This window comes from Bos grunniens, chromosome 5 (genome assembly GCF_055505025.1).
Source record: "Bos grunniens cultivar Pamir isolate PY7600 chromosome 5, Bosgru_T2T1.0, whole genome shotgun sequence".
In the NCBI taxonomy this organism is placed as follows: Eukaryota; Metazoa; Chordata; class Mammalia; order Artiodactyla; family Bovidae; genus Bos; species Bos grunniens.
In genome coordinates, this window is record NC_141169.1 from 45795856 (window position 1) to 45821529 (window position 25674).

Genomic DNA, 25674 nt, shown 5'->3' on the forward strand with positions numbered 1-25674 from the left:
ACCCTGGTCAAAGGCAGAGTTTGGACTGGGAGCCATGATTCTGAGGTCCAAGCCAGCCCTGCTCCACAGGGACTCACCTGCCCCCAGACTGGTCCTTTTCGTGGTAGGTTTATTTCCCCTTTTTTAACTTTAGTGGTAACAGAGATAAGAAAATGCATAACTGATCACCGTTTAGTGGGCTTGAAAGATTGTTTGCAAGCAAGCCAGCAGTTGGCAAAAGTAACTGTTGATTTTATTAACAGTAACCCACATCTCAAGAATATATTCAATAACCAAAAATAAAACTCCTTTTCAGAGTAAAAGATCATCTCTGTTACAGAAGTATCTTCCAGAGGTACACAGGAATGTTTTGTGCTTTGCAATTTTAATCCTGTAATAAAAAAAAAGCAAAACCCATTCATGTCAAACAGCATTCAATATTGCCTGCAATAGCAATAGAACTGTCTGTACTCTTGGATCCATATCCTTCTCTCATGCACCGACCACTCAGCCTACTCCAACCTGCTTTTTGCCTCTATCACACCACAGAAACAGCCTCATTAAGGTCCACAATAAACTGTAAATAAACACAATGCTTGTTTTTCTGTGCAGGTCTACCTTGACCTCCCAGCAATACCAAAGGTTGGTCACCTTTGGCCACCCTCTCTCCCATTATAACATCCCTGTTTTCCTCCTACTTCTTTGAACTCTTCCTTTTCATCTTCCTCTGTAGAAATACCTACCACTACCAGTATACGGTGGAGTTCCTCAAGGCTCAGCTGTAGACTTCTTGCATTATACTGTCTTCCAAGGTAAACTCATTCTGGTCTGTGTTTTCATCCTCATCAGGTGTATCCCAGAAACTCCCTGTTTATCTCCACTCCACCACAAAATCTCCTGTCCCAAAGACATACAGATAGCTAACAGGCACATGGAAAGATGCTCAGTATTGCTAATTATTCAGTTCAGTTGCTCAGTCGTGTCTGACTCTTTGCGACCCCATGAATCGCAGCGCGCCAGGCCTCCCTGTCCATCACCATCTCCCGGAGTTCACTCAAACTCACGTCCACAGAGAAACGCAAATCAAAATGATGAGATATCATCTCACACCTATCAGAATGACTATCATCAAAAAGTCTACAAACAACAAGTATTGATGAGGATATGAAGAAAAGGGAACTCTCCTGCACTGCTGATAGGAATGAAAACTGGTGTAGCCACTAAGGAAAACAGGATGGAGGCTCCTCAAAAAACTAAAAAGAGAACTCCCATCAGTTCAGTTCAGTTCAGTCGCTCAGTCGTGTCTGACTCTTTGTGACCCCATGAACCATAGCACGCCAGGCCTCCCTGTCCATCACCATCTCCCGGAGTCCACCCAAACCCATGTCCATCAAGTCAATGATGCCATCCAACCATCTCATCCTGTCGTCCCCTTCTCCTCCTGCCCCCAATCTTTCCCAGATTCAGGGTCTTTTCCAATGAGTCAGCTCTTCGCATCAGGTGGCCAAAGTACTGGAGTTTCAGCTTCAACATCAGTCCTGGATATTCATTGGAAGGACTGATCTCCCAGGACTGATCTCCTTTAGGATGGACTGGTTGGATTTCCTTGCAGTCCAAGGGACTCTCAAGAGTCTTCTCCAACACCACAGTTCAAAAGCATCAATTCTTCGGTGCTCAGCTTTCTTCACAGTCCAACTCTCACATCCATACATGACTACTGGAAAAACCATAGATTTGACTAGATGGACCTTTGCTGGCAAAGTAATGTCTCTGCTTTTTTAATATGCTATCTAGGTTGGTCATACCTTTCCTTCCAAGGAGTAAGTGTCTTTTAATTTCATTGCTGCAATTGCCATCTGCAGTGATTCTGAAGCCCAGAAAAATAGGTCAGGGGCAGCAGCCCAGAGAGCCTATCCCATGCCCAAGGTTAGGGGCAGTGGCCGAGAGGAGCTACCCTGCATCCGAGGTAAGGAGCAGCAGCTATGCTTTGCTGGAGCACCCATGAAGAGAGACCCTATGTCCAAGGTAAGAGAAACCCAGGTAAGACGGTAGGAACTGTGAGAGGGGATCAGGGGGCAGACAGACTGAAACTACAGTCACGGACAACTAGCCAATCTGATCACACGGACCACAGCCTTGTCTAACTCAGTGAAACTAAGCCATGTCGTATGGGGCCACCCAAAACAGATGGGTCATGGTGGAGATGTCTGACAGAATGTGGTCCACTGGAAAAGGGAATGGCAAACCACTTCAGTATTCTTGCCTTGAGAATCGCATGAACAGTATGAAAAGATAAAAAGATAGGACACTGAAAGAGGAACTCCCCAGGTCGGTAGGTGCCCAATATGATACCAGACATCAGTGGAAAAATAACTCCAGAAAGAATGAAGAGACACAACCCAAACAAAAACAATACCCAGTCGTGGATGTGACTGGTGATGGAAGTACAGTCTGATGCTATAAATAGCAATACTGCATAGGAACCTGGAACGTCAGGTCTATGAATCAAGGGAAATTGGAAGTGGTCAAACAGGAGACAGCAAAAGTGAACATTGACATTTTAGGAATCAGCGAACTAAAATGGACTGCAATGGGTGAATTTAACTCAGATGACCATTATATCTACTACTGTGGGCAAAAATCACCTAGAAGAAATGAAGCAGCCATTATAGTCAACAAAAGAGTCCAAAATGCAGTACTTGGATGCAATCTCAAAAACGACAGAATGATCTCTGTTCGTTTCCAAGGCAAACCATTCAATATCATGGTAATCCAAGTCTATGCCCTGACCAATAATGCTGAAGAAGCTGAAGTTGAACGGTTCTATGAAGACCTCCAAGACCTTTTAGAACTAACACCCAAAAAGATACCTTTTCATTACTGGGGACTGGAATGCAAAAGTAGGAAGTCAAGAAACACCTAGAGTAACAGGCAAATTTGGCCTTAGAGTATAGCATGAAACAGGGCAAAGTCTCTAATAGAGTTTTGCCAAGAGAATGCACTGGTCATAGCAAACACCCTCTTCCAACAACACAAGAGAAGACTCTACACATGGACATCACCAGATGGTCAACAATGAAATCAGATTGATTCTATTCTTTGCAGCCAAAGATGGAAAAGCTCTATACAGTCAGCACAAACAAGACCTGGAGCTAACTGTAGTTCAGATCATGAACTCCTTATTGCAAAATTCAGACTTAAATTGTAGAAAGTAGGAAAACCACTAGACCATTCAGGTATGACCTAAATCAAATCCTTTATGATTATAAACTGGAAGTGACAAATAGATAAAGGGATTAGATCTGATAGAGTGCCTGAAGAACTATGGACAGAGGTTCATGACATCCTACAGGAGGCAATGATCAAGACCATCCCCAAGAAAAAAAGAAATGAAAAAAGGCAAAATGGTTATCTGAGGAGGCCTTACAAATAGCTGTGAAGAGAAGAGAAGTGAAAGGCAAAGGAGAAAAAGAAAGATATACCCATTTGAATGCAGAGTTCCAAAAAATAGCAAGGAGAGATAAGAAAGCCTTCCTCAGTGATCAATGTAGAATGGGAAAGACTAGAGATCTCTTCAAGAATACTAGATATACCAAGGGAACATTTCATGCAAAAATGGGCTCAATAAAGGACAGAAATGGTATGACCTAACAGAAGCAGAAGATAGTAAGAAGAGGTAGCGAGAATACACAGAACTATGCAAAAAAGATCTTCATGACCCAGATAATCACGATGGTATGATCACTCACATAGAGCCACACATCCTGGAATGCAAAGTCAAGTGGGCCTTAGGAAAAACAAAGCTAGTGGAGGTATTGGAATTCCAGTTGAGCTATTTCAAATCCTAAAAGATGATGCTGTGAAAGTGCTGCACTCAATATGTCAGCAAATTTGGAAAACTCAGCAGTGGCCACAGGACTGGAAAAGGTCAGTTTTCATTCCAATCCTAAAGAAAGGCAATGCCAAAGAATGCTCAAACTACCGCACAACTGCACTCATCTCACACGGTAGCAAAGTAATGCTCAAAATTCTCCTAGCCAGGCTTCAACAGTACATGAACCATGAACTTCCAGATGTTCAAGCTGGTTTTAGAAAAGGCAGAGGAACCAGAGATCAAATTGCCAACATCAGCTGGATCATGGAAAAAGCAAGAGAGTTTCAGAAAAGCATCTACTTCTGCTTTATTGACTAAGCCAAAGCCTTTGACTGTGTGGATCACAGCAAACTGTGAAAAATTCTTAAAGACACAGGAATACCAGACCACCCGTCCTGCTTCCTGAGAAATCTGTATGCAGGTCAGGAAGCAACAGGGAGAACTGGACATAGAACAACAGGCTGGTTCCAAGTCGGGAAAGGAGTACGTCAAGGCTGTATATATATTGTTACTCTGCTTATTTAACTTATATGCAGAATACATGATGCGAAACGCTGGGCTGGATGAACCACAAGCTGGAATCAAGATTGTCAGGAGAAATATCAAAAACCTCAGATATGCAAATGACACCACACTTATGGCAGAAAGTGAAAAAGAACTAAGGAGCCTCGTGATGAAAATGAAAGAGGAGACTGAAAAAGTTGGCTTAAAGCTCAACATTCAAAAAACTAAGATCATGGCATCTGGTCCCATCACTTCATAGCAAATAGATGGGAAACAGTGGAAACAGTGACAGACTTTATTTGGGGGGGCTTTTGAACTGTGGTGTTGAAGAAGACTCTTGAGAGTCCCTTGGACTGCAAGGAGATCCAACCAGTCCATCTTAAAGGAAATCAGTCCTGAATATTCATTGGAAGGATTGATGTGGAAGCTGAAATTCCAATATTTTGGCTACCTGATGCAAAGAACTGACTCATTTGAAAAGACCCTGATGCTGGGAAAGATTGAAGGTGAGAGAAGGGGACGACAGAGGATGACATGGTTGGATGGCATCACCGACTCAACGGACATGAGTTTGAGTAAACTCCGGGAGTTGGTGATGGACAGGGAGGCCTGGCGTGCCGCAGTCCATGGGGTCGCAAAGAGTTGGACATGACTGATAGACTGAAGTGAACCCCTGAAATTAATATTGTAAATCAATTACACATCAATTAAAAAAAAAAGACTCCTCATTTCTAGACCTATATATGTGGTTACTTAATAACTTTAACTGGATTTCTCAAAGACACTTCAAAGTCGAGATAGCTATGTGTGAATTCAGTCTCCACACTCCCCAACCCAACCTCTTCTCGTGTTTCCTATCTCGAGTGGTACCTTTCTCTTTTAAGCCGCCCAAATCATACACATGTGATTCCTGACTTCATCCCTTCTCATGCTCTCCATTTCCAATCTATCTCAAGCCCACTGGATCCCATCTATAAAATCCTCTTGCTCTACCCATTTCTGTCATCTCACCACCACCTCTCCAAGCGATCACATCTCACTACAGCTGTCTCCTCTCTCCTAACCTCTCTCTGGTTTGCTTTCATGTATTTCAAAACAAAGGTGCTGACTGGGACGATGCTCAGAACACTCCGTCTTGCTCTTACTAGATTCCTAACACCGTCTATAAGCTGTTCTGTGGTCCAAGGGCTGGCCTTCCTTTCCAATTTTGTGTCATACCACATCTCCCCTAAATGTAGTTCCTACACTCCATCCTTTTTGCAGTTTAAAACTCATCACAAATTCCTCCAAAGGGCCTTTGTATGCACTATTCCCTTTTACCAGAATGCAATCCCCCCTCTCTTTACTCAGCTCCTTCTTTGCTCAGCTAACTTCTACACAGCCATCAAATTTCAGCTCAGTTGTCCTCTCCTCATGGACACCTTTGCTAACAGCCAATCCTGGGACAGTGGAAACAGTGTCAGACTTTGTTTTTTTGGGCTCCAAAATCACTGCAGATGGTGATTGCAGCCATGAAATTAAAAGACGCTTACTCCTTGGAAGGAAAGCTATGACCAACCTAGATAGCATATTCAAAAGCAGAGACATTACTTTGCCAACAAGGTCCATCTAGTCAAGGCTAGATGTGAAGAAAGCTGAGTGCGAAGAATTGATGCTTTTGAACTGTGGTGTTGGAGAAGACTCTTGAGAGTCCCTTGGACTGCAAGGACATCCAACCAGTCCATTCTGAAGGAGATCAGTCCTGGGTGTTGTTTGTAAGGACTGATGCTAAAGCTGAAACTCCAGTACTTTGGCCACCTCATGCGAAGAGCTGACTCATTGGAAAAGACTCTGATGCTGGGAGGGATTGGGGGCAGGAGGAGAAGGGGACAACAGAGGATGAGATGGCTGGATGGCATCACTGACTCGATGGACGTGGGTCTGAGTCAACTCCGGGAGTTGGTGATGGACAGGGAGGCCTGGTGTGCTGCGGTTCATGGGGTCACAGAGTCAACACAACTGAGCGACTGAACTGAACTGAACTGAATCCTGGACCAGACTGTTTTGTTACATGCTCCAGAGAACCATGTGCCTTCTACTATTTGAGTCTGAAATAATACACTTTGATTAATTTCTACCTTTTCTGCTGGAGTAATGTTTAATATCACAGGAAACACAGGACTGTCTTTGCACAGTGTGTGGCACAGTACCTGGCACATAATGTAAGTCTTTGTTCAATGAATGAAATGATCATCCTAGTCCTGATGTTAGCAGCTATAATCTAGTTCAAGTTTGCAAACAGAAAGGCAAAACAGAATATATCTAATATATATGGTCTTCATTCTTTTCTTCAGACCTTCTCCTTTGACCATTCTGCATATTCATTCACCGAACAACTCATCACCAATGGGGTCAACGTGGAGTGCTCCATTAGTTGCTTATAAATAGATTTTTTAGAAAAGATGACTAGTGATTTGAAACTAGAAAGATTTAAAAAGTATTTTTAAGAATGAACAGGAGAACACTGGCTTCATTTCACAGAGAAGAGGATTTCCTCTTTTATGTGATTTTATTTATAAAAATATTTATTTTTTGACTTATTTGGTTATGTTGGATCTCCCTTGTGGCACACAGACTCTAGTTGCGGTATGTGGGATTAGTAGTGTGTCACAGGCTTAGAGGCCTCAAGTCATGTGGGATCTTAGGTGCCTGGCCAGGGATCGAACCCACACTACTTGCACTGAAAGGCAGGTGGTTAACCACTGGACCACCAGGGATGTCCCTCCTTTATGGTTATTTTAAAAAAGAGATAAGGACTTTCTTTGTTGTTGCTGTTTAGTCCCTAAATCATGTCCGACTCTTTGCAACCCCATGAACTGCAGCAAGCCAGACCTCCCTGTCCTTCACCAACTCCCTGAGTTTGCTCAGACTCATGTCCATTGAGTCAGTGATGCCAGCCAAGCATCTCATCCTCTGTCATCTCCTCCTCTTCTGTTTCCTTAGGTGATGCAAATTCGGGAACTGGACAGGCCAGCATCACTCCTGCATACACATAGATGCCATCCTTCCTCTACTGGTTCTAACATGCAACTTGAAAATAAAAACATCAGGTTCTCTTTATTTATAACAGGTAAAAACTGCAGTACAGTCATCTAATATACAACAAAAAAACAAGTGTAATTATATCCTTAACAAAAGGACAGCCAGCATGTTTTCTTCCATAGCACAGAATTACTACTGGTTTGTCTCCGCAGTTGGTCCTCATCATCTGGTACATTTTCCCCCCAGGAATTTCCTTTTCAAAGGAAGACGGTCTTCAGGGCAAAAAATGTTTATCAGACTCTAGTTCCAATAGTATATACTTTATTCACTTATAGATCCATAACCACCCCACCCCACGCTATCCTGCTCCAGCCTTCCTTGAATCCCTATCGACATCAGTCATTTATTACAACTCTCCCCCAACATTTATTATAACCCGCCAAGTTGTATTTACAGTTAAGAAGAATCTGTAAATGGCACAAATCGACTCAGCTGTTAGTGCACAGAAGTCAAATGATCCTCTGAAATACTGAAGTACTTTTCTCCAGCTTTTGGTAAACAATTATATGTTCATTTAAAACACAGAGAATATTCCTTAGACAGACATAACTCCTGAAGCTCATCCAGCAAGACAAATCACTTTGTATTTCTTAGCACAATAAAATGTATCTTTGGAAACTGAGAAGAACCAAAATTATTTAAAACAATAACAGAACACCACACATAAAAATCACACAACAGATTGACTGATCCATTGAAATTGTCAAAATCGATTTTCAGTGGGGCTTCGCATTTCAAATAGGCCAGGGAAAAAAAATGGTCCTAAAAGGTGTATTTTATACATGTGACATTTCATCCTCCAAAGAGCTCTTTTTCTCACTTGAAGTTTCTAAATAACATTTAGAAAAAGAAATATTATAAGAGGGATTATCTGGCTCAGTCAATTTATTGTGAGAGGTTATCAACAACTGCTTTGAATTCTCAAATGTCAAGAGTGGGAAGCCAGTAATAGATTTGGCAGTTTAATATGTGACACTATTATATTCTTAAGTAAAATCATGTATTTCCCCTAGAATTTATTTAATTATCCCTTTTAAAAAATTCATGGAACTTGTTAAATATTGACTATTTCTCTACTTCTCTTTCAAATCTTTCCTCATATCTTCACCAAGTTTCTGCTTAATCTCTGATAACATCTACCTTGACTTGCTGCTCAAGAATTTTCCTTAGCCCACTTAGAAAGGCTGACACAATTCACTCCAAACCCTTCAGTGTCAAAGAGCGCTCCACAGATACCTCACATGTGGGCGTAGGGGAGTGATGGCTGGGAGGTAGTCTTAAGCAATTATCAACATGAATTGCTCAAAGAAGCCAGGAGAACAGTCACCAGGATAAGAAGAAACCTGCTCAGCTTCTCCTGTAGTCTTTTCTTTATTTAAACATGGAGCTCTTTTATTTTTGAACTTAATGTATAGTTTTGAGAGCTCACCAAGAGAACACCCATAGAAACTGTAGTTTTTTTGATAACATTAACATCTTACATCCACTTTCTACTAGAGGAGTAATACTTTTAGAACTGGTTTTTGCTTTATGATCTCCTTTACTGCACTTTGCTTTCTAACAATCATATGTCATTTCTGTAAATGAAAAAAGCAAGAAGTTATACTAAAACAACTAAAATAGAAACGCTAGCCTTAAATTCTGACTTGAATACTTTGGCTTCAATTATAACAGAACTCACATTGGGGACCACCTATGAGCAAGTCGAGGAATCCTATGTGTCTTTCCTTAAAAGCCATTACACATTTGTGGTACAGTGATCTGAATTTCTTTGTCACCATTATAAAACTTTAATTTCATGTACTTCATTTGATATAACCAAACCATTCTATATACTTCATAGAATAACCTTTGAAAGGAAGCATGAGCCATGCTTTAGAGGATAAAGTTTTTCTTAAAAGGTACTCTAAAAGAGAAAGTTATATTTATTTTACTTTTTAATTAATTTTATTATTATTATTTTTTGGTCATGCCACACAGCTTGCGGGATCTTAGCTCCCTGACCAGGGATTGAGCCTGCACCCTTGGCAGTGGAAGTATGGCATCTCAACCACCGGACCACCAGAAAATTCCCAAGTAAGTCATATTTATGAATAAAATTTCCTTTGCTTGACTTTTTGTAAACGATCATTTAATGAATTTTGCAACATAATTTTCATTTCTTCTTTGAAAGTAACTTGCCCACCTAATACTTTTTCTGTTGTCTTCAGGTGACTTTTTCTCTACAAAAACCTAATTAAGGCCGTTGCACCAATTTACTCTTACTTCCTTCTTGTTCACTGAGTTTAAAATGGGTATAGGCAAGAATGCCAAATAATGTACATAACATGCCAAGACCCTGATTAATTGACAATGGATCCTTGAATAAAACATATCCTCCAAATAAAGTAATGCAGAACTTGAAGTGTCCAAACATGTTATAGCTGAGGTTTATAGATAAGGATAAAAAAGAATAACAAGCTAGATGTTTTGTATTCTCTCTCCTCACACACACACACACACACACACACACACACACACACACACACACACTAAGCAAAGGCTTCCAATGGCTGGAGAGAAGTACATGAAACACAGACTGAAGAGCAGCTCCCAAGTCTAAAGAACAGGAACTTCAGTGAAGTCCTGGGTGAATCCTAGTTTCTTCGGGTAGCTTTTAGTAATTAATCAGTGACAGGAGACTCCTTCAACTCTCCCTGCTGACCTCCCCAAAGAAGAGAGAAGGGGCTGCGATACAAAGTTGGGAAAGGGATTCAGAACAAGGTACAGAGAAGCTCTTTTGTAGAGCAATTTGTGATGCTGTTTTATGGAGCCATTTCTAAACTTCCCTTGGCAAGTGAGATGAAATGTGTAAAGCGCCAGAGGGCTGACTCAAGGGCAACGCAGCCAGTGTGCTTAAGCTTAGGAGGGAATCGGGGACAGGGGAGGGACTAGCATGAGCACCAGTGACATGCCAGGCACTGTGCCAGGCGCATATCTAACACCGTTTCATAATATTTAAGCATCGTATTTCCCTTCACTGCAATCACTCTTCTCGTTTACAACAGCGGAGGCTCGAGGATTTTAAGTAACTTAGATCACAGAATTAGTAAGTGGCAGGGCCAGAGGTCAAACATAGATGGGTCTATTTAACTCTAAAGTCCATGTTTGAGTTGAATTTAGTGCCTGTAACTTGCTGCTGGATTAAGGCAGTTCCAAATCACTGTTTATTTAAAAGGCTAACTAAAGACACAACTGGTACCTTTACAAATTATTCTTACTGAATTTTAAATCGTTTTTTCTATATGAATTAGTACTTTATTGTATTTCAGATGTCTGATACGTACCCATGTACTCTTCCTAATAATACTAGAAAGAGCTACCACTCTGTCCCGGTGTCATTGTGAGGATTAACTAAGCTAATATACGCAAGGCTTCGAGCACCCAGTAAGGTCCCTGTATGTGAGCTATTTAGAGCAGTGTTGTGCTGCGCTTAGTCGCTCAGTCGTGTCTGATTCTTTGTCACCCTATGGACTATAGCCTGCCAGGCTCCTCCATCCATGGGGATTCTCCAGGCAAAAATGGGTTGCCATGCCCTCCTCCAAGGGATCTTCCAAACCCAGGGACTGAACTCTGGTCTCCCACATTGTGGGCAGATTCTTTACTGTCTGAGTCACCAGGGATGCCCAAGAATACTGGAGTGGGTAGCCTATCCCTTCTCCAGGGGAACTTCCCAATCCAGGAATTGAACCGGGGTCTCCTGCATTGCAGGTGGATTCTACACCAGCTGAGCTACCAGAGAAGCCCATTAACAGTGGTACTTACACCTAATAAACACTGGCCAGGTGCTGGACACATATTCTCTCAGACACTTACAGCAACCTAATCATGTAGGTACCATGACCCCCATTTCATAAATGATGAGAGTGGGACCAGAGATCTCCCACAACTCGCTGAGGCAGCAGCAGAGCTGCAGCTACATGCCTGGACCTGTCCAACCTCAAAGTCCTGGTTCCCTCCTCTGTTCGGAGCCCAACTAGGCAACCAGGAAGTTCTGCCTGGGCAGGAGAGCACAGGTCAGGTCACCAGGGTACCTGTGCCTGCCTGCCTCAACAGCAGTACTTTTCCTGTGGGACAGAGGACCTTCTCAAGAATGTTAATTATAACCATAATAAAATAGGCTTCATTTTCAATTATGAGCCATCTTCAAGTGCACTGGCTCCCACGTGTCAGCATTTCCTTACTCCTCAGCCTTTCTTTTAAGTGGTCAAGGTCTGTTAAAGATAATTATATGAGAGGAAAGGCAAATTTAAAGAAATTCTTCAGTGAATCCTTTTGTAAATTAGGGGAAAAAACAAACAAACAAACAGGAGCAAGCTATATTCAACATCTCCAACTACTCTAATTCTGCACTTTCTTCCAGTCGGCTTCTACATGGACACTCTGAAGTTCTTGTCAAAATCATCAGTGCCTCCACCTCACCAAGCCCCTTCCTCAATTACCTGAACCTGACCTGGCAGCAGCCTTGGACACAGCTGACTCCCCTCCTCCTCACTTGGTTTCTACACCCTCTCCTCCTTCCTCCCACCTCGACTGCTCCTTCACTGCCCCTTCCGCCTGGCTCCTGTCATCTCTGCAAACTCTAAACACTGAAGTGACCCAGGACTTGGTCTTTAGACACCATTTTTTCCTCTTCCTGTGTGCTTAGTAATGTCAGCCAGACTCACTGCTTCAAACCACGTCTATACACCACCAACTCTCTCCAGAATACCTCCAGCCAAGACCTCGATCTTGAACTCTCAGACTTGTTTCACCTCAAACTGAGCACCTGGTCTTCCTCCCCACCTCCACACCTCCTTCGGGCTGTCCTATTTCAGTCCACAGCAACTGTACTCCACCAGGGGCTCAGGCTCAAAGCTGGGTGAGTCAACCTTCTTTCCTCTCTCATTCTCCATATCCAATCTGCCTGCAAAACCCGCTGGCTCTATTTGGAAATATATCCAGAGTCCAATCACTTCTCACTGCGTCCACTGTGACTCTCCTGGTACCAAACCAGTGTAGTTTCTAAATTAGCATACTGCAGCAGCAGCAGATGGCTTCCCTTCGTCTCTTGCCCCTTTCAATGCAGTAGTTCTCAACTGGGAGTGATTCTGTTACCTGGGCAAGGACGTTTTTGGTTTTCATAATTGGGGAAAAGGGTGCTACTGGTATCTGGTGAGTGGAGGCCAGAAATGCTGCTAAACATCCTCCAATGGACAGGACAGGCCTCTGCAACAAAGAACTGTCTGGATCAAAAGGTCAGTAGCACTGAGGTTGAAAATCCTTGCCTTGCCTGTTCTCAACACAATAGCCCAGAGGGATCCTACTAAAACAGACATAAAATCGTGTCCTGTCCCTGCTCAACGGCTTCACATCTCATGTAAAAGCTCTGCTCAGTTTGACCCCCGATTACCCTGAGTTCTCCTAAAGCCACCCTGTGTTCCCCCTGCTCCAGCCACACAGGTTTCTTGTTCCTTCCAGTCTCTCACCTGCTGTTCCCTCTGCCTGGCAATGCTATCCATCCCACTCTGCGTGGAGCAACCTCACTTCCTTCAGGTCTTTACTCAAAAGTATCTGTTTTGCTGAGGCCTTCCTGTCTACCTTCCATAAAACTTCACCCTGTCCCCAGTATTTCACAACCCCTTCCCTGCTTCATCTTTTTCTCCTTATCACTTTACACTATCTAACACTGCATATGCACATTTCGTTTCTTATTTATAGCCTTTCTCCCCAGAACTTAAGCCTGTGAAAGCAGAGATTTTTGTCTCTTCGGTTCATCACTGTATCTTCAGTGCCTGACATACAGTAGATACTCAGTATGTGAATATTTACTAAGTCAAGAAATGGTTTACAGTGGGCGTTTAGTTAATATTTGTTGAATGAATGAATGGATGTTCTTAGGGCACATACTTGGATGCCTTGATCTGGCAGCACAAGTCCTGGCTAGACCACCCAAGTTCAAACCTGGACACCACACTTCTCGGCGGGTGACTCCAAGTGAGTTATTCAACCCCTCTGCACCTCCACTTCCTCTTCTGCAGAACAAAGACATAATTTACTTCATTGAGCTGCTATAAAAACTAAATGTTAATACACAGAAGGTGTTTCAAACAGTGCCTGGCACAGAAGAAACATTTAGTTAAGTGTTGCTTTTTTTTTTTTTAATTATTACTATTAGAACTGTTGTTATTTATTGATAGCCGTCAAATATGCTGCTTTTATACTTTGTGGACAGCTCAGTGTTCACTCATTACAGATGAAATGCTAAAAATGGGCAGCTGAGTTTGATTAAGATCTTCAAGTCATGACTTCACTTCTTGATATGAAGTAATATTGAGAAAAGCAGGCACACCCAGCCAGACAAGTACAAAAATAAACTCACAAGTCAGAGTGACTAGTCTGAAATTACTGTTACTTAGATTAACCACTCCTTTGTATTATTATCAAACTATCAATAACTGAAAAGTGATGGGAAACCTAAGTATTACCTCAGTATTCACTCAACAAATGTTTATGTACAAGGAGTGGTGCTCTGCATTAATTCTGATATGGGAAAAGCTCACTTAAGAAAATTCAAAAGCATTTATGATACAGAAAGCTAACCCATCTCCCCAGTTCACAGTTTGTTAAATCTCCATAAAGACTAAAAATAACCCAATCTACTCAATTTAGGCCATGCAATAGTAAGTGTGAGACTCAAATAAAGAAATCAATGTGACAGAGTTTTGGAGAATATAAAAGACTATACATTTGTGAATTGTTAGGAAAAGGATACGTGACTGGTGAAGTGTTCCCAATGATCCAATAAATCGACAAGTTCACCATGAAAGCTATTACTCCAGAGAGCAGGACCATCAGCTACAAATAAACCAAAAGAATCATTAATGAAAAGCAGCTGCAATCATTACAATCATCAAGTGAAAATATACTTCATCAGGAACTTCTATCAATCATTAAAAACAAGACTTTTTTTCGGCTGCACCGCAGTGCCTTGTGGGATCCTAGTTCCCCGATCAGGGTACCAAAACTGGAACCCCCTGCAGTGGAAGCGTGGAGTCCAAACCACTGGACTGCCAGGGAGTTTCCCAAAATAAGATTTTTTAAAAGAGATAATCAAGTTTGGAGAAAGCAAGAACTGAGGGTAAAAAAGCAGAATGAGTAGTATTTGAAACTGTAATTTTGTCTACAGAATCCAATGGAAAATTCTTCAACAATATGCTGACTCTGAATATAAATTTCCAGGTTAGTTTTTCTTATCTATCCAGTGAAAAATTATTTTGTAATAATTTCTTATTATAAAAGTAATATTATTCATTATGGAAAAATTAGAAAATAAAGATGAACAAAAAGAACATAAGGAATTTTTTTCCTTTTACTTTTACCAAGATGTAATTGACACACAACACTGTGTAAGTTTCAGGTGTACAGCATCATGATTTGACCTACACACATTACAAAATAGGATTCCCTTGTAGCTCAGTCAGTAAAGAATCTGCCTGCCATGCAAGAGACCCATGTTCGATTCCTGGGTGGGAAAGATACCCTGGAGAAGAAAATGGCAACCCACTCCAGTATTCTTGCCTGGAGAATCCATGGACAGAGAAGCCTGGCTGGTTACAGGCCATGGGGTTCCAACTGTTGGACATGACTGAGCAACTAAACCATAAACCAACCAACCATTATGGAATGGTTACCACAGCAAGAATAGAGAACATCTACCATCCACACATACACAAAATTAAACATATAGGAAAAAGTACTTTTCCCTGTGAAGAGAACTCATAAGGAATTCTTATAATCCCAACCATTCAGCGCAGTTAATACATTGGCATATATCCTTTCACACCTTTTTTCCTTTGAATTGCTCATTTTATTCTTATTTAAATTGAATCAGTAGGCATTCATTCGATATCCACAAAACTAGGCCAGGCCTTATAAGGAACACAATGGGTTCTTGCCCTCAAAGATTTCAGAAACCACTCAAGGACATCATAAAAATCTTTATAACATAATCACAGCTTATATTTACATAGTGCTGACTAAGCAACAAGAATTGTTCTAAATATATTACATGTACTAATTCGTTTAATTGTTGCAAACAGCCATGAGAGAATAAAATATTTTCCCTTTTTACAGACAAGAAAACAGCACAAAGAGGTCAAGTAACTTGCCTAAGACACACAGTTAGTAAGTGGAAGGGCCAAGATCTAAACTCAGGGCAGTCTGCTTCTGGAGTCTCTGCTCCTAACTGGCTCTGCTCTGCTACCTCTTAACCAAATGAAGCTTCCCCAGTGGCTCAGCAGTAAAGAATCTGCCTGCAATGCAGGAGGCTTGCACGAGATGTGGGTTCGATCCCTGGATCAGGAAGAGTCCCGGAGAAGGAAATGACAACACGCTCCAGTATTCTTGCCTGAAAATTCCCACGGACAGTCCATGGTGTCACAAAGAGTCAGACACAACTGAGCAACTAAACAACAGTGCGATACAAGACGCACAGCTCAGGCAAGAAGAGAAAATTAGTCTTGAGCTCTAACCTCATTAATAGGCAAACAGGCAATAGGTTCTATAGGCTTCTCTAGACAGGAAATGTCCTTTTGGGCTGGAATAGCAAAAAAAATCTTTGGATTTCAATGCATGTTTAGATTAGAAAAAGAAATAACAGGGGCAGGAAACAGTATGGGTCAAAGCAGAGGAATGAAAGCCGAGGTGTGTGCATGGGACATGAGTAAACCTGCTCGGCTGAGGATGGGAGACAGTGGGCTGTCCCACTGTAGACACGCAGGACATTTGTCCACACATATCCCGCAATTTCATTTTAAAAGTCAGAAAACAAGTCAGAGAAAGAGAAATATCATATGATATCGCTGATATGCGGAATCTTAAAAAAAAAAAAAGATACAAATGAACTTTTGTATAAAACAGAAACAGACTCACAGACTTAGAGAACAAACTCATGGTTACTGGGGTGAAGGGTGGGGAGGAGGGACAGCGAGGGAGTTTGGGATGGACATGTACCCACTGCTATACTGAAGATGGACAGCCAACAGGGATTTACTGTAGAGTGCAGAGAATTCTGCTTAATATTCTATAACAACTAATTGGGAAAAGAATATGAAAAACAACAGATACATGTATATTGAATCACTCTGTTATATACCTGAAAACAACATAACACTGTTAATCAACTATACGCCAATATAAAATAAAAAATTTAAAAAAGGTTATAAAGCCATTATCTACTGCTGAAATAGAATTCAGAGAAAATATTAGTTACAATTTGAATTATTACGGAGTTTAAATTCCAAAGAAAACATGTCATATTTGAAGACTCTTTCTGTCCCATATGGGTTTTCTCAGTTTTTAAATCAGTACAGTTGTAACTAGACCAGGGGAGTTGGATTTGCAATCTTTTAATTAGAAACAGTAATACCTTACTTTAGTATTTTAAACAACAGTGAGGCTCACTAAATTTTTAACTAAAAGAAATTTGCCCCTTAAAGATTTTAAAAATTGTTTCTAGGAATGTATCATTGTTAATTTTACAGAGTTTACAGTATGTCACAAGCCTATTTCTTGATGACCTTCACATCATTAAAAACACAATTACACTTTGAGACAATGATGCCCTCTAGAGACAGGAAGAAATGAAGGTGATTCTCCCTTATTCAGTGGTCTCAGACTGCTGTGCTCTTGTTTCTTTGACCTTTATTTATGGTCTTTCTGCTGAGGTCCTCATTTTTAAATGTCAGAGGACCAGTCACATAAAGCCTCTCCCCTCCTAGTATAAGGTGCCCAAACTACAGTGGTTTGATAAATTACCACCACCAACAAAACAGACATGCCCATGCCCTGCATTAAATGTATGGGAAGCAGAAGTTCCTTTCCTAAGTAGGGGGACTATACTTTCTAACTTTATTAAAACAATGTTCCCAAAGTACAGACCCCTTTGATCTGGCAATTCCATTCTAAGACTCTATTTCACAGAATAAAAAGTCCCAGTTCATAAGGCCACATGTACAAGGCTGTTTATGCAATATTGTTTATGGTAGTTAAGAACTGCAACTATTATACAGCCATCAAGAGAATGATGTGAAGATATTTTTATGAGACATTGTTAAGTGCGAAAAGCAAGATATAGAAAATCATAAGTCCCTGCTAACACAGCAGGGTCCCAAAAAATCCTTGCTTGAATTTCTAAAAAAAAGAAAATCTGTGTAATATGATCCCACTTTTGTAAAAGAAACAAGTGTATAATTTAAGTATACATATGTGTATGTATGCTTGGGCATGTTTATGTGTTTATATGAGGGTATATACAGCACAGAGAAAAATATGCAAGAACAAACACTAGAGTGTTAACATGACTTACTTCAAGGAGAAGGAGTGGGGTAATGGGATGATGAAGTGTGTCTGGGTAGCGGGGCTGGGGAAAAGGAACCCAGAATAAAAACAGCATAAGTAATATGGTTACATATATATGAAATTAAATATACACACACATGCATGTATCTGTGGATTCAAAAAGATCCATGAAATCATCATTACCAAAGCAGTAAAGGTGATTATCCTAGTGTGGCAGGATTCACGGGGACTTTCACTTTATAATTTTATGTATGTTCAACAATATATACAATATAAACTACTTTTTATTGTGATATTATCACAATAAAATCAACAAAGCTATATTTTAATTATAAAACAATAAATGCCCAAAATATTTGTGGGCTATATAGCCTGGCATCACTGTGGAAGGTGACTGCAGCCATAGTGGAAAAGCCAATATGGTTTTTCCAACAGTCATGAACGGATATGAGAGCTGGACCATAAAGAAGGCTGAGCACTGAAGAACTGGTGCTTTCAAACTGTGGTGCTGGAGAAGACTCTTGAGAGTCCCTTGGCCAAAAAGGAAATCAAACCAGTCAATCCTAAAGGTCATCGACCCTGAATATTCATTGGAAGGATTGATGCTGAAGCTAAAGCTTCAATACTTTGGCCACCAGATGATGTGAAGGGCCGACATGATGCTGGGAAAGATTGAAGGCAGGAGGAGAAAGGGGCGACAGGATGAAATGGTTGGATGGCATCACTGACAAGGACATGAGTTTGAGCAAGCTCCAGGAGATAGTGAAGGACAGGGAAGCCTGGTGTGCTGCAGTCCATGGGGTCGCAAAGAGTCAGACACAACTAAGCGACTGGACGACAAATAGGCATGCTCAGCATAGTGACCAGGCATCAGAAGACCTGAATTCTAGTCCTGGTTTTTACCACTGACTAGCTGTTGCACCCTAAGCAAGTCCCTTAACCTTTCTCTGCCTCAGTGTCTTCATCTAAAGAATCATCTTTGGGCTTCCCTGGTGGCTCAGTAGTAAAGAATCCGCCTGCCAATGTGCAAGAACAGGTTCAATCCTTGGTCCGGGACGATCCCACATGACTCGGAGCAACCAAGCCCAGGCACAGCTACTGAGCCTGTGTTCTAGAGACCAGGAGCCCCAGCTACTGAGCCCACAGGCCGCAACTACTGAAGCCGCCCGCCCCAGAGCCCACCTCCACAAGAAGAGAAGCCACTGCAATGAGAAGCCCGTGCACCGCAGCTAGAGATTAGCCCCTGCCTATCACAGCTAGAGAAAAGCCTGCGCATCAACAAAGACCCTGAACAGCCCCAGAATCACTACTAAATACATAATAAAATTAAATTAAAAAAAAAATAATCTTACCTTGCCTCCCTTAAAGTGTGATTATAAAGATTAAATGTGAGAATGGATCTGAGCTAGCACTCTGAAAACTAAAAATTGCATTAATAATTATTACTGTCTTATTTCTTAGACACCCACCCAAACAATTAGAACTTACCAAAGCAGAGACTGACCAGGGACCAAATATTCCTCCTTCTGCGAACACGGGCTCAAAGAAGGGCACAGCGACCAGCAACATGGCAGATGACATTGGGGCCTGGTAGTACAGCAGCTGCATCGAGTTTACTTGCAATTCATGCTGTTTGGCTCCTACCCACTGAAATTCAGGAGAGAGAACAAGTTAGGCAAAAAAAAAAAAATGGTACTCAACAAAGAAAAGATGCAACTTTGGCCACAAACACAGGAATGAGGAGCAGGGCTCAGGGAAGAGGAAATGCCTAAGATATCAAAGATCAATAATATATATGTATATCTTGTAAGTTCCTTGCATAAAAGGAGTTTTCTATATTCCATGTCTGATCATTGATTTTCTTACTATTAAAGGAGGAAAAGAAATTCTCTCTTCCCTCCAGATCCTAGTAAATATGGAAAATCAATGCATAGGTATCAGAGATCTTGGGAAAATTAGGCATGAATGGATATTTATAAGCAGGAATAAGCAGGCTAATCTTCATAAGCAGGATAAGCAGGAATACAGATGCACTGTCAGACTTCATTTCTTTCTAAAAATGGCCCCCAAAATGAAGACTGGGAGGCAGGGCGGACTCTTAACTGGAGACGAACAGAAACCTCATTTATCCCAGGTGGCCACCAACGTGTGTGGTCAGAAAGGTATGTGAGGGCTTTTCGTTAACTTCAGAAAACTCAATCAGTGGCAGAGTAGAAGGAACCTCCCTCTCTATGGCTGACTTTTCTGTGAAAAATCCCCCCTAATAAACTATAGATAATCACAACCCCTAAAAAGGCTATCCTTAGAACAGACACTCCACAGCCTCAAACCCTTTCAGTTCTCAAAATGCTTCAGAAATATAACTGAAAAAGAGGTTTAAAGAAAGTTTGATAGGACTGTCTGAATATAAGACCTGGCAAGAACAGCCAGGCTTTTTTGAATAACTGCTCCTACATAATTCTTTTTCCTGTAGGTCCGGGTATCCTGTTACATAAACGCTAAGTCTATAGAAATTCACCAAGACAAAAATAGAAGAGCCGGAAATGTGAAGCATTATCCTGCCAGCCTTAATAAGAGTCTGCTGTGAACATGAAGGACAAAGAGTTGATTCTTTTGCTTGGGACACCACAGTGAGCGAAAATGAATGCAGAGGGTGTACGCACAGCCCTGCGTGGCCTAGCAGCCTCTCTGGGCAGTTGCGTGTCTGACACGAGGTAGCAGGCCCAGCTGGAATGGCGGTGACTCTCAGGCCTCCGCTTGCCCTCACTGCAGCGCAGCCTGGCTTCTGCTTGTCACCCTTCTCATGAAACTGCCCCCCAACAGGGCACCTTCACCTCCAGCGGCCACACTGATGGACTGCCCTCGTCCCCCTTCCAGCTGGAGCCCTCTGCAGAACCTGCAACTGCTCTTGGAAGAACTTGACCTCTGGTTTGTGCTGCTTTCTCACTCACCTCTTCCTTCCCTACTATCTGTAAGGGAGAGGTCTGGCTTTCCTCTTACCTCCCCAACTTACCTTTTCCTATCCACTGACACCTAGAGCTCTGACCTTCTTCCTTGAGCATCCTTTAAGTCACTCCTTTAACAGCTTACTGATCATTTCACTTAGATCATCTGCAGGAGCTTATTTAAGATTAAGCTGATTACTTTTTTCCCCAAATGAGCTCCTCCTGTGTTGCTCCAATAATTAATGATACAATCTCCTCCAAGGATCAGACTCATTTTCAGTAGGGTCTGCACTCTCACATTCAGTTGGGTCTTACTACTTCTTTCTCCAAAAGGTGTCTGGAGTTTGTTTTTCCTTTTCATGTCCAGTACCACTGTCCTTGTTCATGTCCTTCCTGTCTTCCCCTTAAACCATGGAGCACTTTCTGACTGCTCTGCCTGTCAACCTGTCTTCCCTTTTATTCATCCTTCACTGCCCCCAGAAGTTTCTAGAACACAAGAAATGATCAAGTTACTGCCCTCTCTGAACTCCAGTCCTGGTGTCTGCAAGATAAAGGGTATACTTTCTCCACATGATACTCAAGACTGTGCCATCTGGTCTCACCCACCCCTCAGCCTTGTCTTTCCACCATGCAACTACAGTCCAGTCTCACCAAAAAGAACCAACTTCTCCAAAAATGCTCTGTATTTTCACACATCATTGCAAAGAAAGACCTCAGCTATATTACTCTGCTAAGCAAATTCCTATGCGCTCTTCAATTTGAACTTTCCCATAAAGCCTTACCTCACCACCACCTCCTTGCAGAACTGTCTCTCTTTCCGTGGTGTTCCTCAGAACTTTCCTCATACCCTGAGCTACACTACCTGTGATCAGCCTTCTCCATGCATTTCTTCGATACTGGATTATAGCTGCTTTTCATCTCTGTATCAAGGCTGAGTATAAAGCAGAAGAAATGTCTGCTGAATGGAGGAAAGACTCAATCATCTTTCTACAGCTAAATCTAACAGCTCTTAATTCATCTTAACTCTTTCAGCTCTTAACTCATCTCTTAATTCCTTTCAATGCCCTAGTTGTATGAGAAGAAATAACTTGGAAATTATACAAGGATACAATAGGAAAATACAACTTTGCTTAAAATGAATTTTTGGGGGAATATATCTATTCTGTAACCATAACTTTACCATTTACCAATAATCAAAAACTTTGCCCATAACTTAGTTTAGTCTACAATCATTCCTTAGTCAATCTCATTTCAAATATCTACTTGAGAGATACAGAATTCTTTGATTCCAATCTATAGCAATTTTGAAACTTGTCTGAACAAAAATGGTCATATTGGCATGGCCAGTGAGTACTATGAGTACTCTGAATTGAAGTTATACGTAAAGGATACAAGAAACTCTAACGTTCAACAAATAAAATTTCTTGCTCTAACAAATAATTCATACTGAATCCAAAAAGTCCATTTAACAAAAAAGATAAATAGTATCTAATTAAAAATTTAAACTCATTGAAGTATGCCCAAATGCAGTTTTCTTAAAGCACAAACCTGAGCTTCCTTTGATTTCTCTCTGGAGTAAAAGAATATCTTGGGGCCAAGTGACAAGATTGAGTGGGTGCTCCATCCTTTCATGTCACTGCTCTCTTATTTAAACTGCTTCTCTGCCACTAAGAAACTTATTCAACCCCAGAATTTTCACGTAACAATGTTTCTGAACTAACCAGTACTAGAAAATGCTAAGGCTGCATTATTAAATTCCTAACATTCATAATAAAAATGCCTTAGTTTACAACTAGTGGATGCTTGTGAACAAAGTAAAATTGATCACACATTTGGCTCTGATTCCCCATGCAGGCATACCCAGAATTTTCGGTCCAAGGTTTTCAGTATAGAGAAAATACTGTTTCACTGTACCCTTCGTCATTCATTATTCTTTTCCCCACTATATAAGAAACAAACAAAAAAAACTTGTTGAGATTTTATGGTAATGAAGGAAATAAATCCATGAACAACTTTTCAGTAAATGCCTCCCACAGGCAAGGCATCAGGCTAGTGCAAGAAGTGAGATACTCATTGCTATAAAATACTGACAGAGACAAATCATTAGAATATATAAGCTGTAACAGCAGCATATCTTTTGAGGCAAAGATTTACAAAATCTGAAATTTTCCTTTCCTGTTCAATTTTTTGGATCTGTACTTACTCCTTCATAGTAACATCATAATTAAAGAGTAAATGATAAATACCATAAAACCCATGAACACAATCCTCAAGTAAAAAAGTCTTATTACTCATTTTGTAAGGATTTCCCAAAAAACATTATACCATCACCCGAAACTCAGACTGTGAAGTGTGGGTATTATACACTTACAAACAGGTAGGGAGACACTTGGTGAACACCATACACCCACATTTCTGTCTCCTTTCTTCTCTTCAACTTGAGTCAGACAATTTATGCAATTATGCTTTCTTCCCAACAGTCTATTGTCTCTATACTGTATTGCCTAAACCTTGGGGCACAGCTTCAAAATTTATGAAACCTGCTAAAAGGCACATAAAGAAAAAAAAAATTACCAACCACTTGATAAAGGGATGTAACTAAAACACCAAGAGCAGCAAACACCGTTCCAAGGAAATTAAACTTCACATCGTAATAAGAATTTAGGATTACACCTAAAGTTATAGGAATCTGTAAAGAAAAAGAAGTAGATGCTGTTCAGATTAAATTTATGAGACATAAAATTTGTATTCCTTTCACAGTGTCTTACAAGGTTAACCATAAAAATGCCACTAGGAAACAATGAACCTCTACAAATATTCTTCCATGTGAAAAAAAAAAAGAACTGTTAATCCTACTTCCTCAAAGTTGAATAAAATAATTCTATATTTTTGTTCACATTTAATTTTATTTAAAATTCTGGGTAAAATAGTGAGTCGATGCATTGCACTTTGCATGAAAATACCACATGCGAGCACATCGGAGTAAATGGACTACAAAACTAATGTCTAAACAACATGTAAACACAAGGGTATAACAAAAAAAAGCATTAGGATTTTAAGTTCTTTAAGTTATGAAGTACTAAAATTATTTTAGCCCATCTTTTTTTATGTAAAGACTATGAAACCTCTGCAGTATGTCAACACAAACATATCCTGTGAGACATTTAACGTTTATCATAAAGTCAGTTTGAGATTTTCCACTTAATCCGATACGAATTTGCATCACTCAATACAGCTTTCTTTCTTACTCAGAAATCACAGCATAAGGATTTCCATCAAACAGTAGTTACTAAAACTCACACAAGTACAGTCTACTGTGCTGAAAGCCCAACAGAGCGCCAAGATGGCTTTTTTTTCACCTTTCCCAAATAAGCGTGAAGTTCACAAATGACTCAAGTGTGGATTTTACGATCATGGGAAAGAGGATGGCGCAAGGTTACGCAAACTTCCCGGGGGAGAAAGATGGTCCAGGTGAGTTGTTAGAGGCGCACCTCACCCGCCTGAAGCTACTTACCAGCGTGAGCCGTATTTTGGTGGAGAAGGTTTTCTTGTAGCAGAGGGTCTGGATGACTATGATTACTGGCGTGGTCATGGCCTTGGCGAGCTGATAGGTGCCTATGGTGTTATTCTGCAAAGATAAGTTGGTGAAGACCACAAAGCCACAGAAGCTGAGGGCCAGGAGGAGGAGCTTGGAAGGCGGCAGACTTTTAGGGGCAAAGATATCCAGCTTCTGGCAGACGTACAAGCCCAGCCAAGTGACCACGAAGTGAACCAGGGTCAGGCTCATGTTGGGGAAGCCGTAGTGGACATAGATCCATTTGTTAAGGAACACAATGCAGATGGACACCAGTAGGTTGAGTAGGAGCCCGGCCGCGATGCGCCCGTTGCCCCGTACTCGATCTGCCAGCGATGCCATGACTCTTGCGTAGCCGGAGGCCGTCAGCCTCGGAAAGGGGCGCCCGGCCTGTCTCCGGCTGCCCTCTCCCTCCGCCGCCGCCGCCGCGTTCTCGCAGCCGCCGGCTTCACGATCCGGCTACGGAGAGACATTCAACCTTCGGGTCCCAGCAGACTAGCAACCTCAGTGAAGCACACATGCTCTGCCGCCGCCTATTCAGTCTGCGACTACGCGGCAGCGCGTCCCGCGCGCCCCGCCCCCTTTCACCCGTGGTCACGTGGCTCAGGGCACCCGCGCTTCCGCCCTCGAACAGTTAGCTGAGCAGCCTCACCTGCGCAGGCGCGTGGCACTCTGGATGAGGCGAGCCGAATCCTTCTTGCTCTACCACCTGAGTTAGCTAAACCCGGCTATACCAATCAGGGACCCCTTTCTTGTTGGACATTTCCTGTGTGTTGGTTGGATCGACTTGTTAGCTACTGTTAGTGTTGAGCACGGAGAAGGCAATGGGACCCCATTCCAGTATTCTTGCCTGGAAAATCCCATGGGCGGAGGAGCCTGGTAGGCTGCAGTCCATGGGGTCGCTAAGAGTCGGACACGACTGAGCGACTTAACCTTCACTTTTCACTTTCATGCATTGGAGAAGGAAATGGCAACCCACTCCAATGTTCTTGCCTGGAGAATCCCAGGGACCGGGGAGCCTGGTGGGCTGCCATCTATGGGGTCGCACAGAGTCGGACACGACTGAAGCGACTTAGCAGTAGCAGTGTTGAGCAAATTTAGTCCTTATCAGACAGGGGAAAGCATTACTTCTTGAAAGCATATTTTTAAACATTTTATTTATAAAATCTAAACATACAGAAGAGTAGACTGTATGATGAACCTACGTATATACTCATCATAGTTACTGTTCAGATTTTTTTTTGTTTGGCTTTTCATTGTTCTAGAAACGTGTCCATTTTACTTAAACGTTCTAATGTATTTCGTCAGAACTGTCCATAGTGTTTTACCATATTTTC

At 41.5% G+C, this 25674-nt stretch overlaps 1 protein-coding gene and 1 long non-coding RNA gene across 9 annotated transcripts; both read right to left on the reverse strand.

The window, feature by feature from the left end:
* Window positions 1-210: 210 nt before the first annotated feature.
* SLC35E3 (solute carrier family 35 member E3) lies at window positions 211-24913 on the reverse strand. 8 transcript variants are annotated; one of them, XM_086400075.1, is made up of 5 exons: window positions 24278-24913; window positions 23342-23452; window positions 19307-19465; window positions 14232-14314; window positions 7683-9861 (listed from the first exon to the last, which is right to left on the reverse strand). In XM_086400075.1, exons 1-5 carry the CDS (start codon window positions 24677-24679, stop codon window positions 9675-9677), a joined length of 942 nt encoding a protein of 313 aa, XP_086256201.1. In that variant the 5' UTR covers window positions 24680-24913; the 3' UTR covers window positions 7683-9674. The 8 variants fall into 8 exon arrangements, with proteins under 8 accessions (XP_086256206.1, XP_086256208.1, XP_086256205.1 ...); XM_086400078.1 differs by lacking the exon at window positions 7683-9861 and adding an exon at window positions 13596-13772; XM_086400080.1 differs by lacking the exons at window positions 7683-9861; window positions 14232-14314 and adding an exon at window positions 211-370.
* LOC147371865 (uncharacterized) lies at window positions 21449-22705 on the reverse strand. Its single transcript, XR_015163804.1, has 2 exons — window positions 22624-22705; window positions 21449-21694 (listed from the first exon to the last, which is right to left on the reverse strand). It is a non-coding gene; the product is annotated as an uncharacterized LOC147371865 (long non-coding RNA).
* Window positions 24914-25674: the final 761 nt, after the last annotated feature.

Coding starts and splice junctions, on each gene's coding strand:
- SLC35E3 (XM_086400075.1), bottom strand. CDS start 24,679: ATGGCATCGCTGGCAGATCGAGTACGGGGCAACGGGCGCATCGCGGCC. Junction 19,466..23,341: donor TTACATCCCTTTATCAAGTG/GTTGGTAATTTT, acceptor CCTGAATTTCAG/TGGGTAGGAGCCAAACAGCA. Junction 14,315..19,306: donor CCTGGTCAGTCTCTGCTTTG/GTAAGTTCTAAT, acceptor GTTTATTTGTAG/CTGATGGTCCTGCTCTCTGG.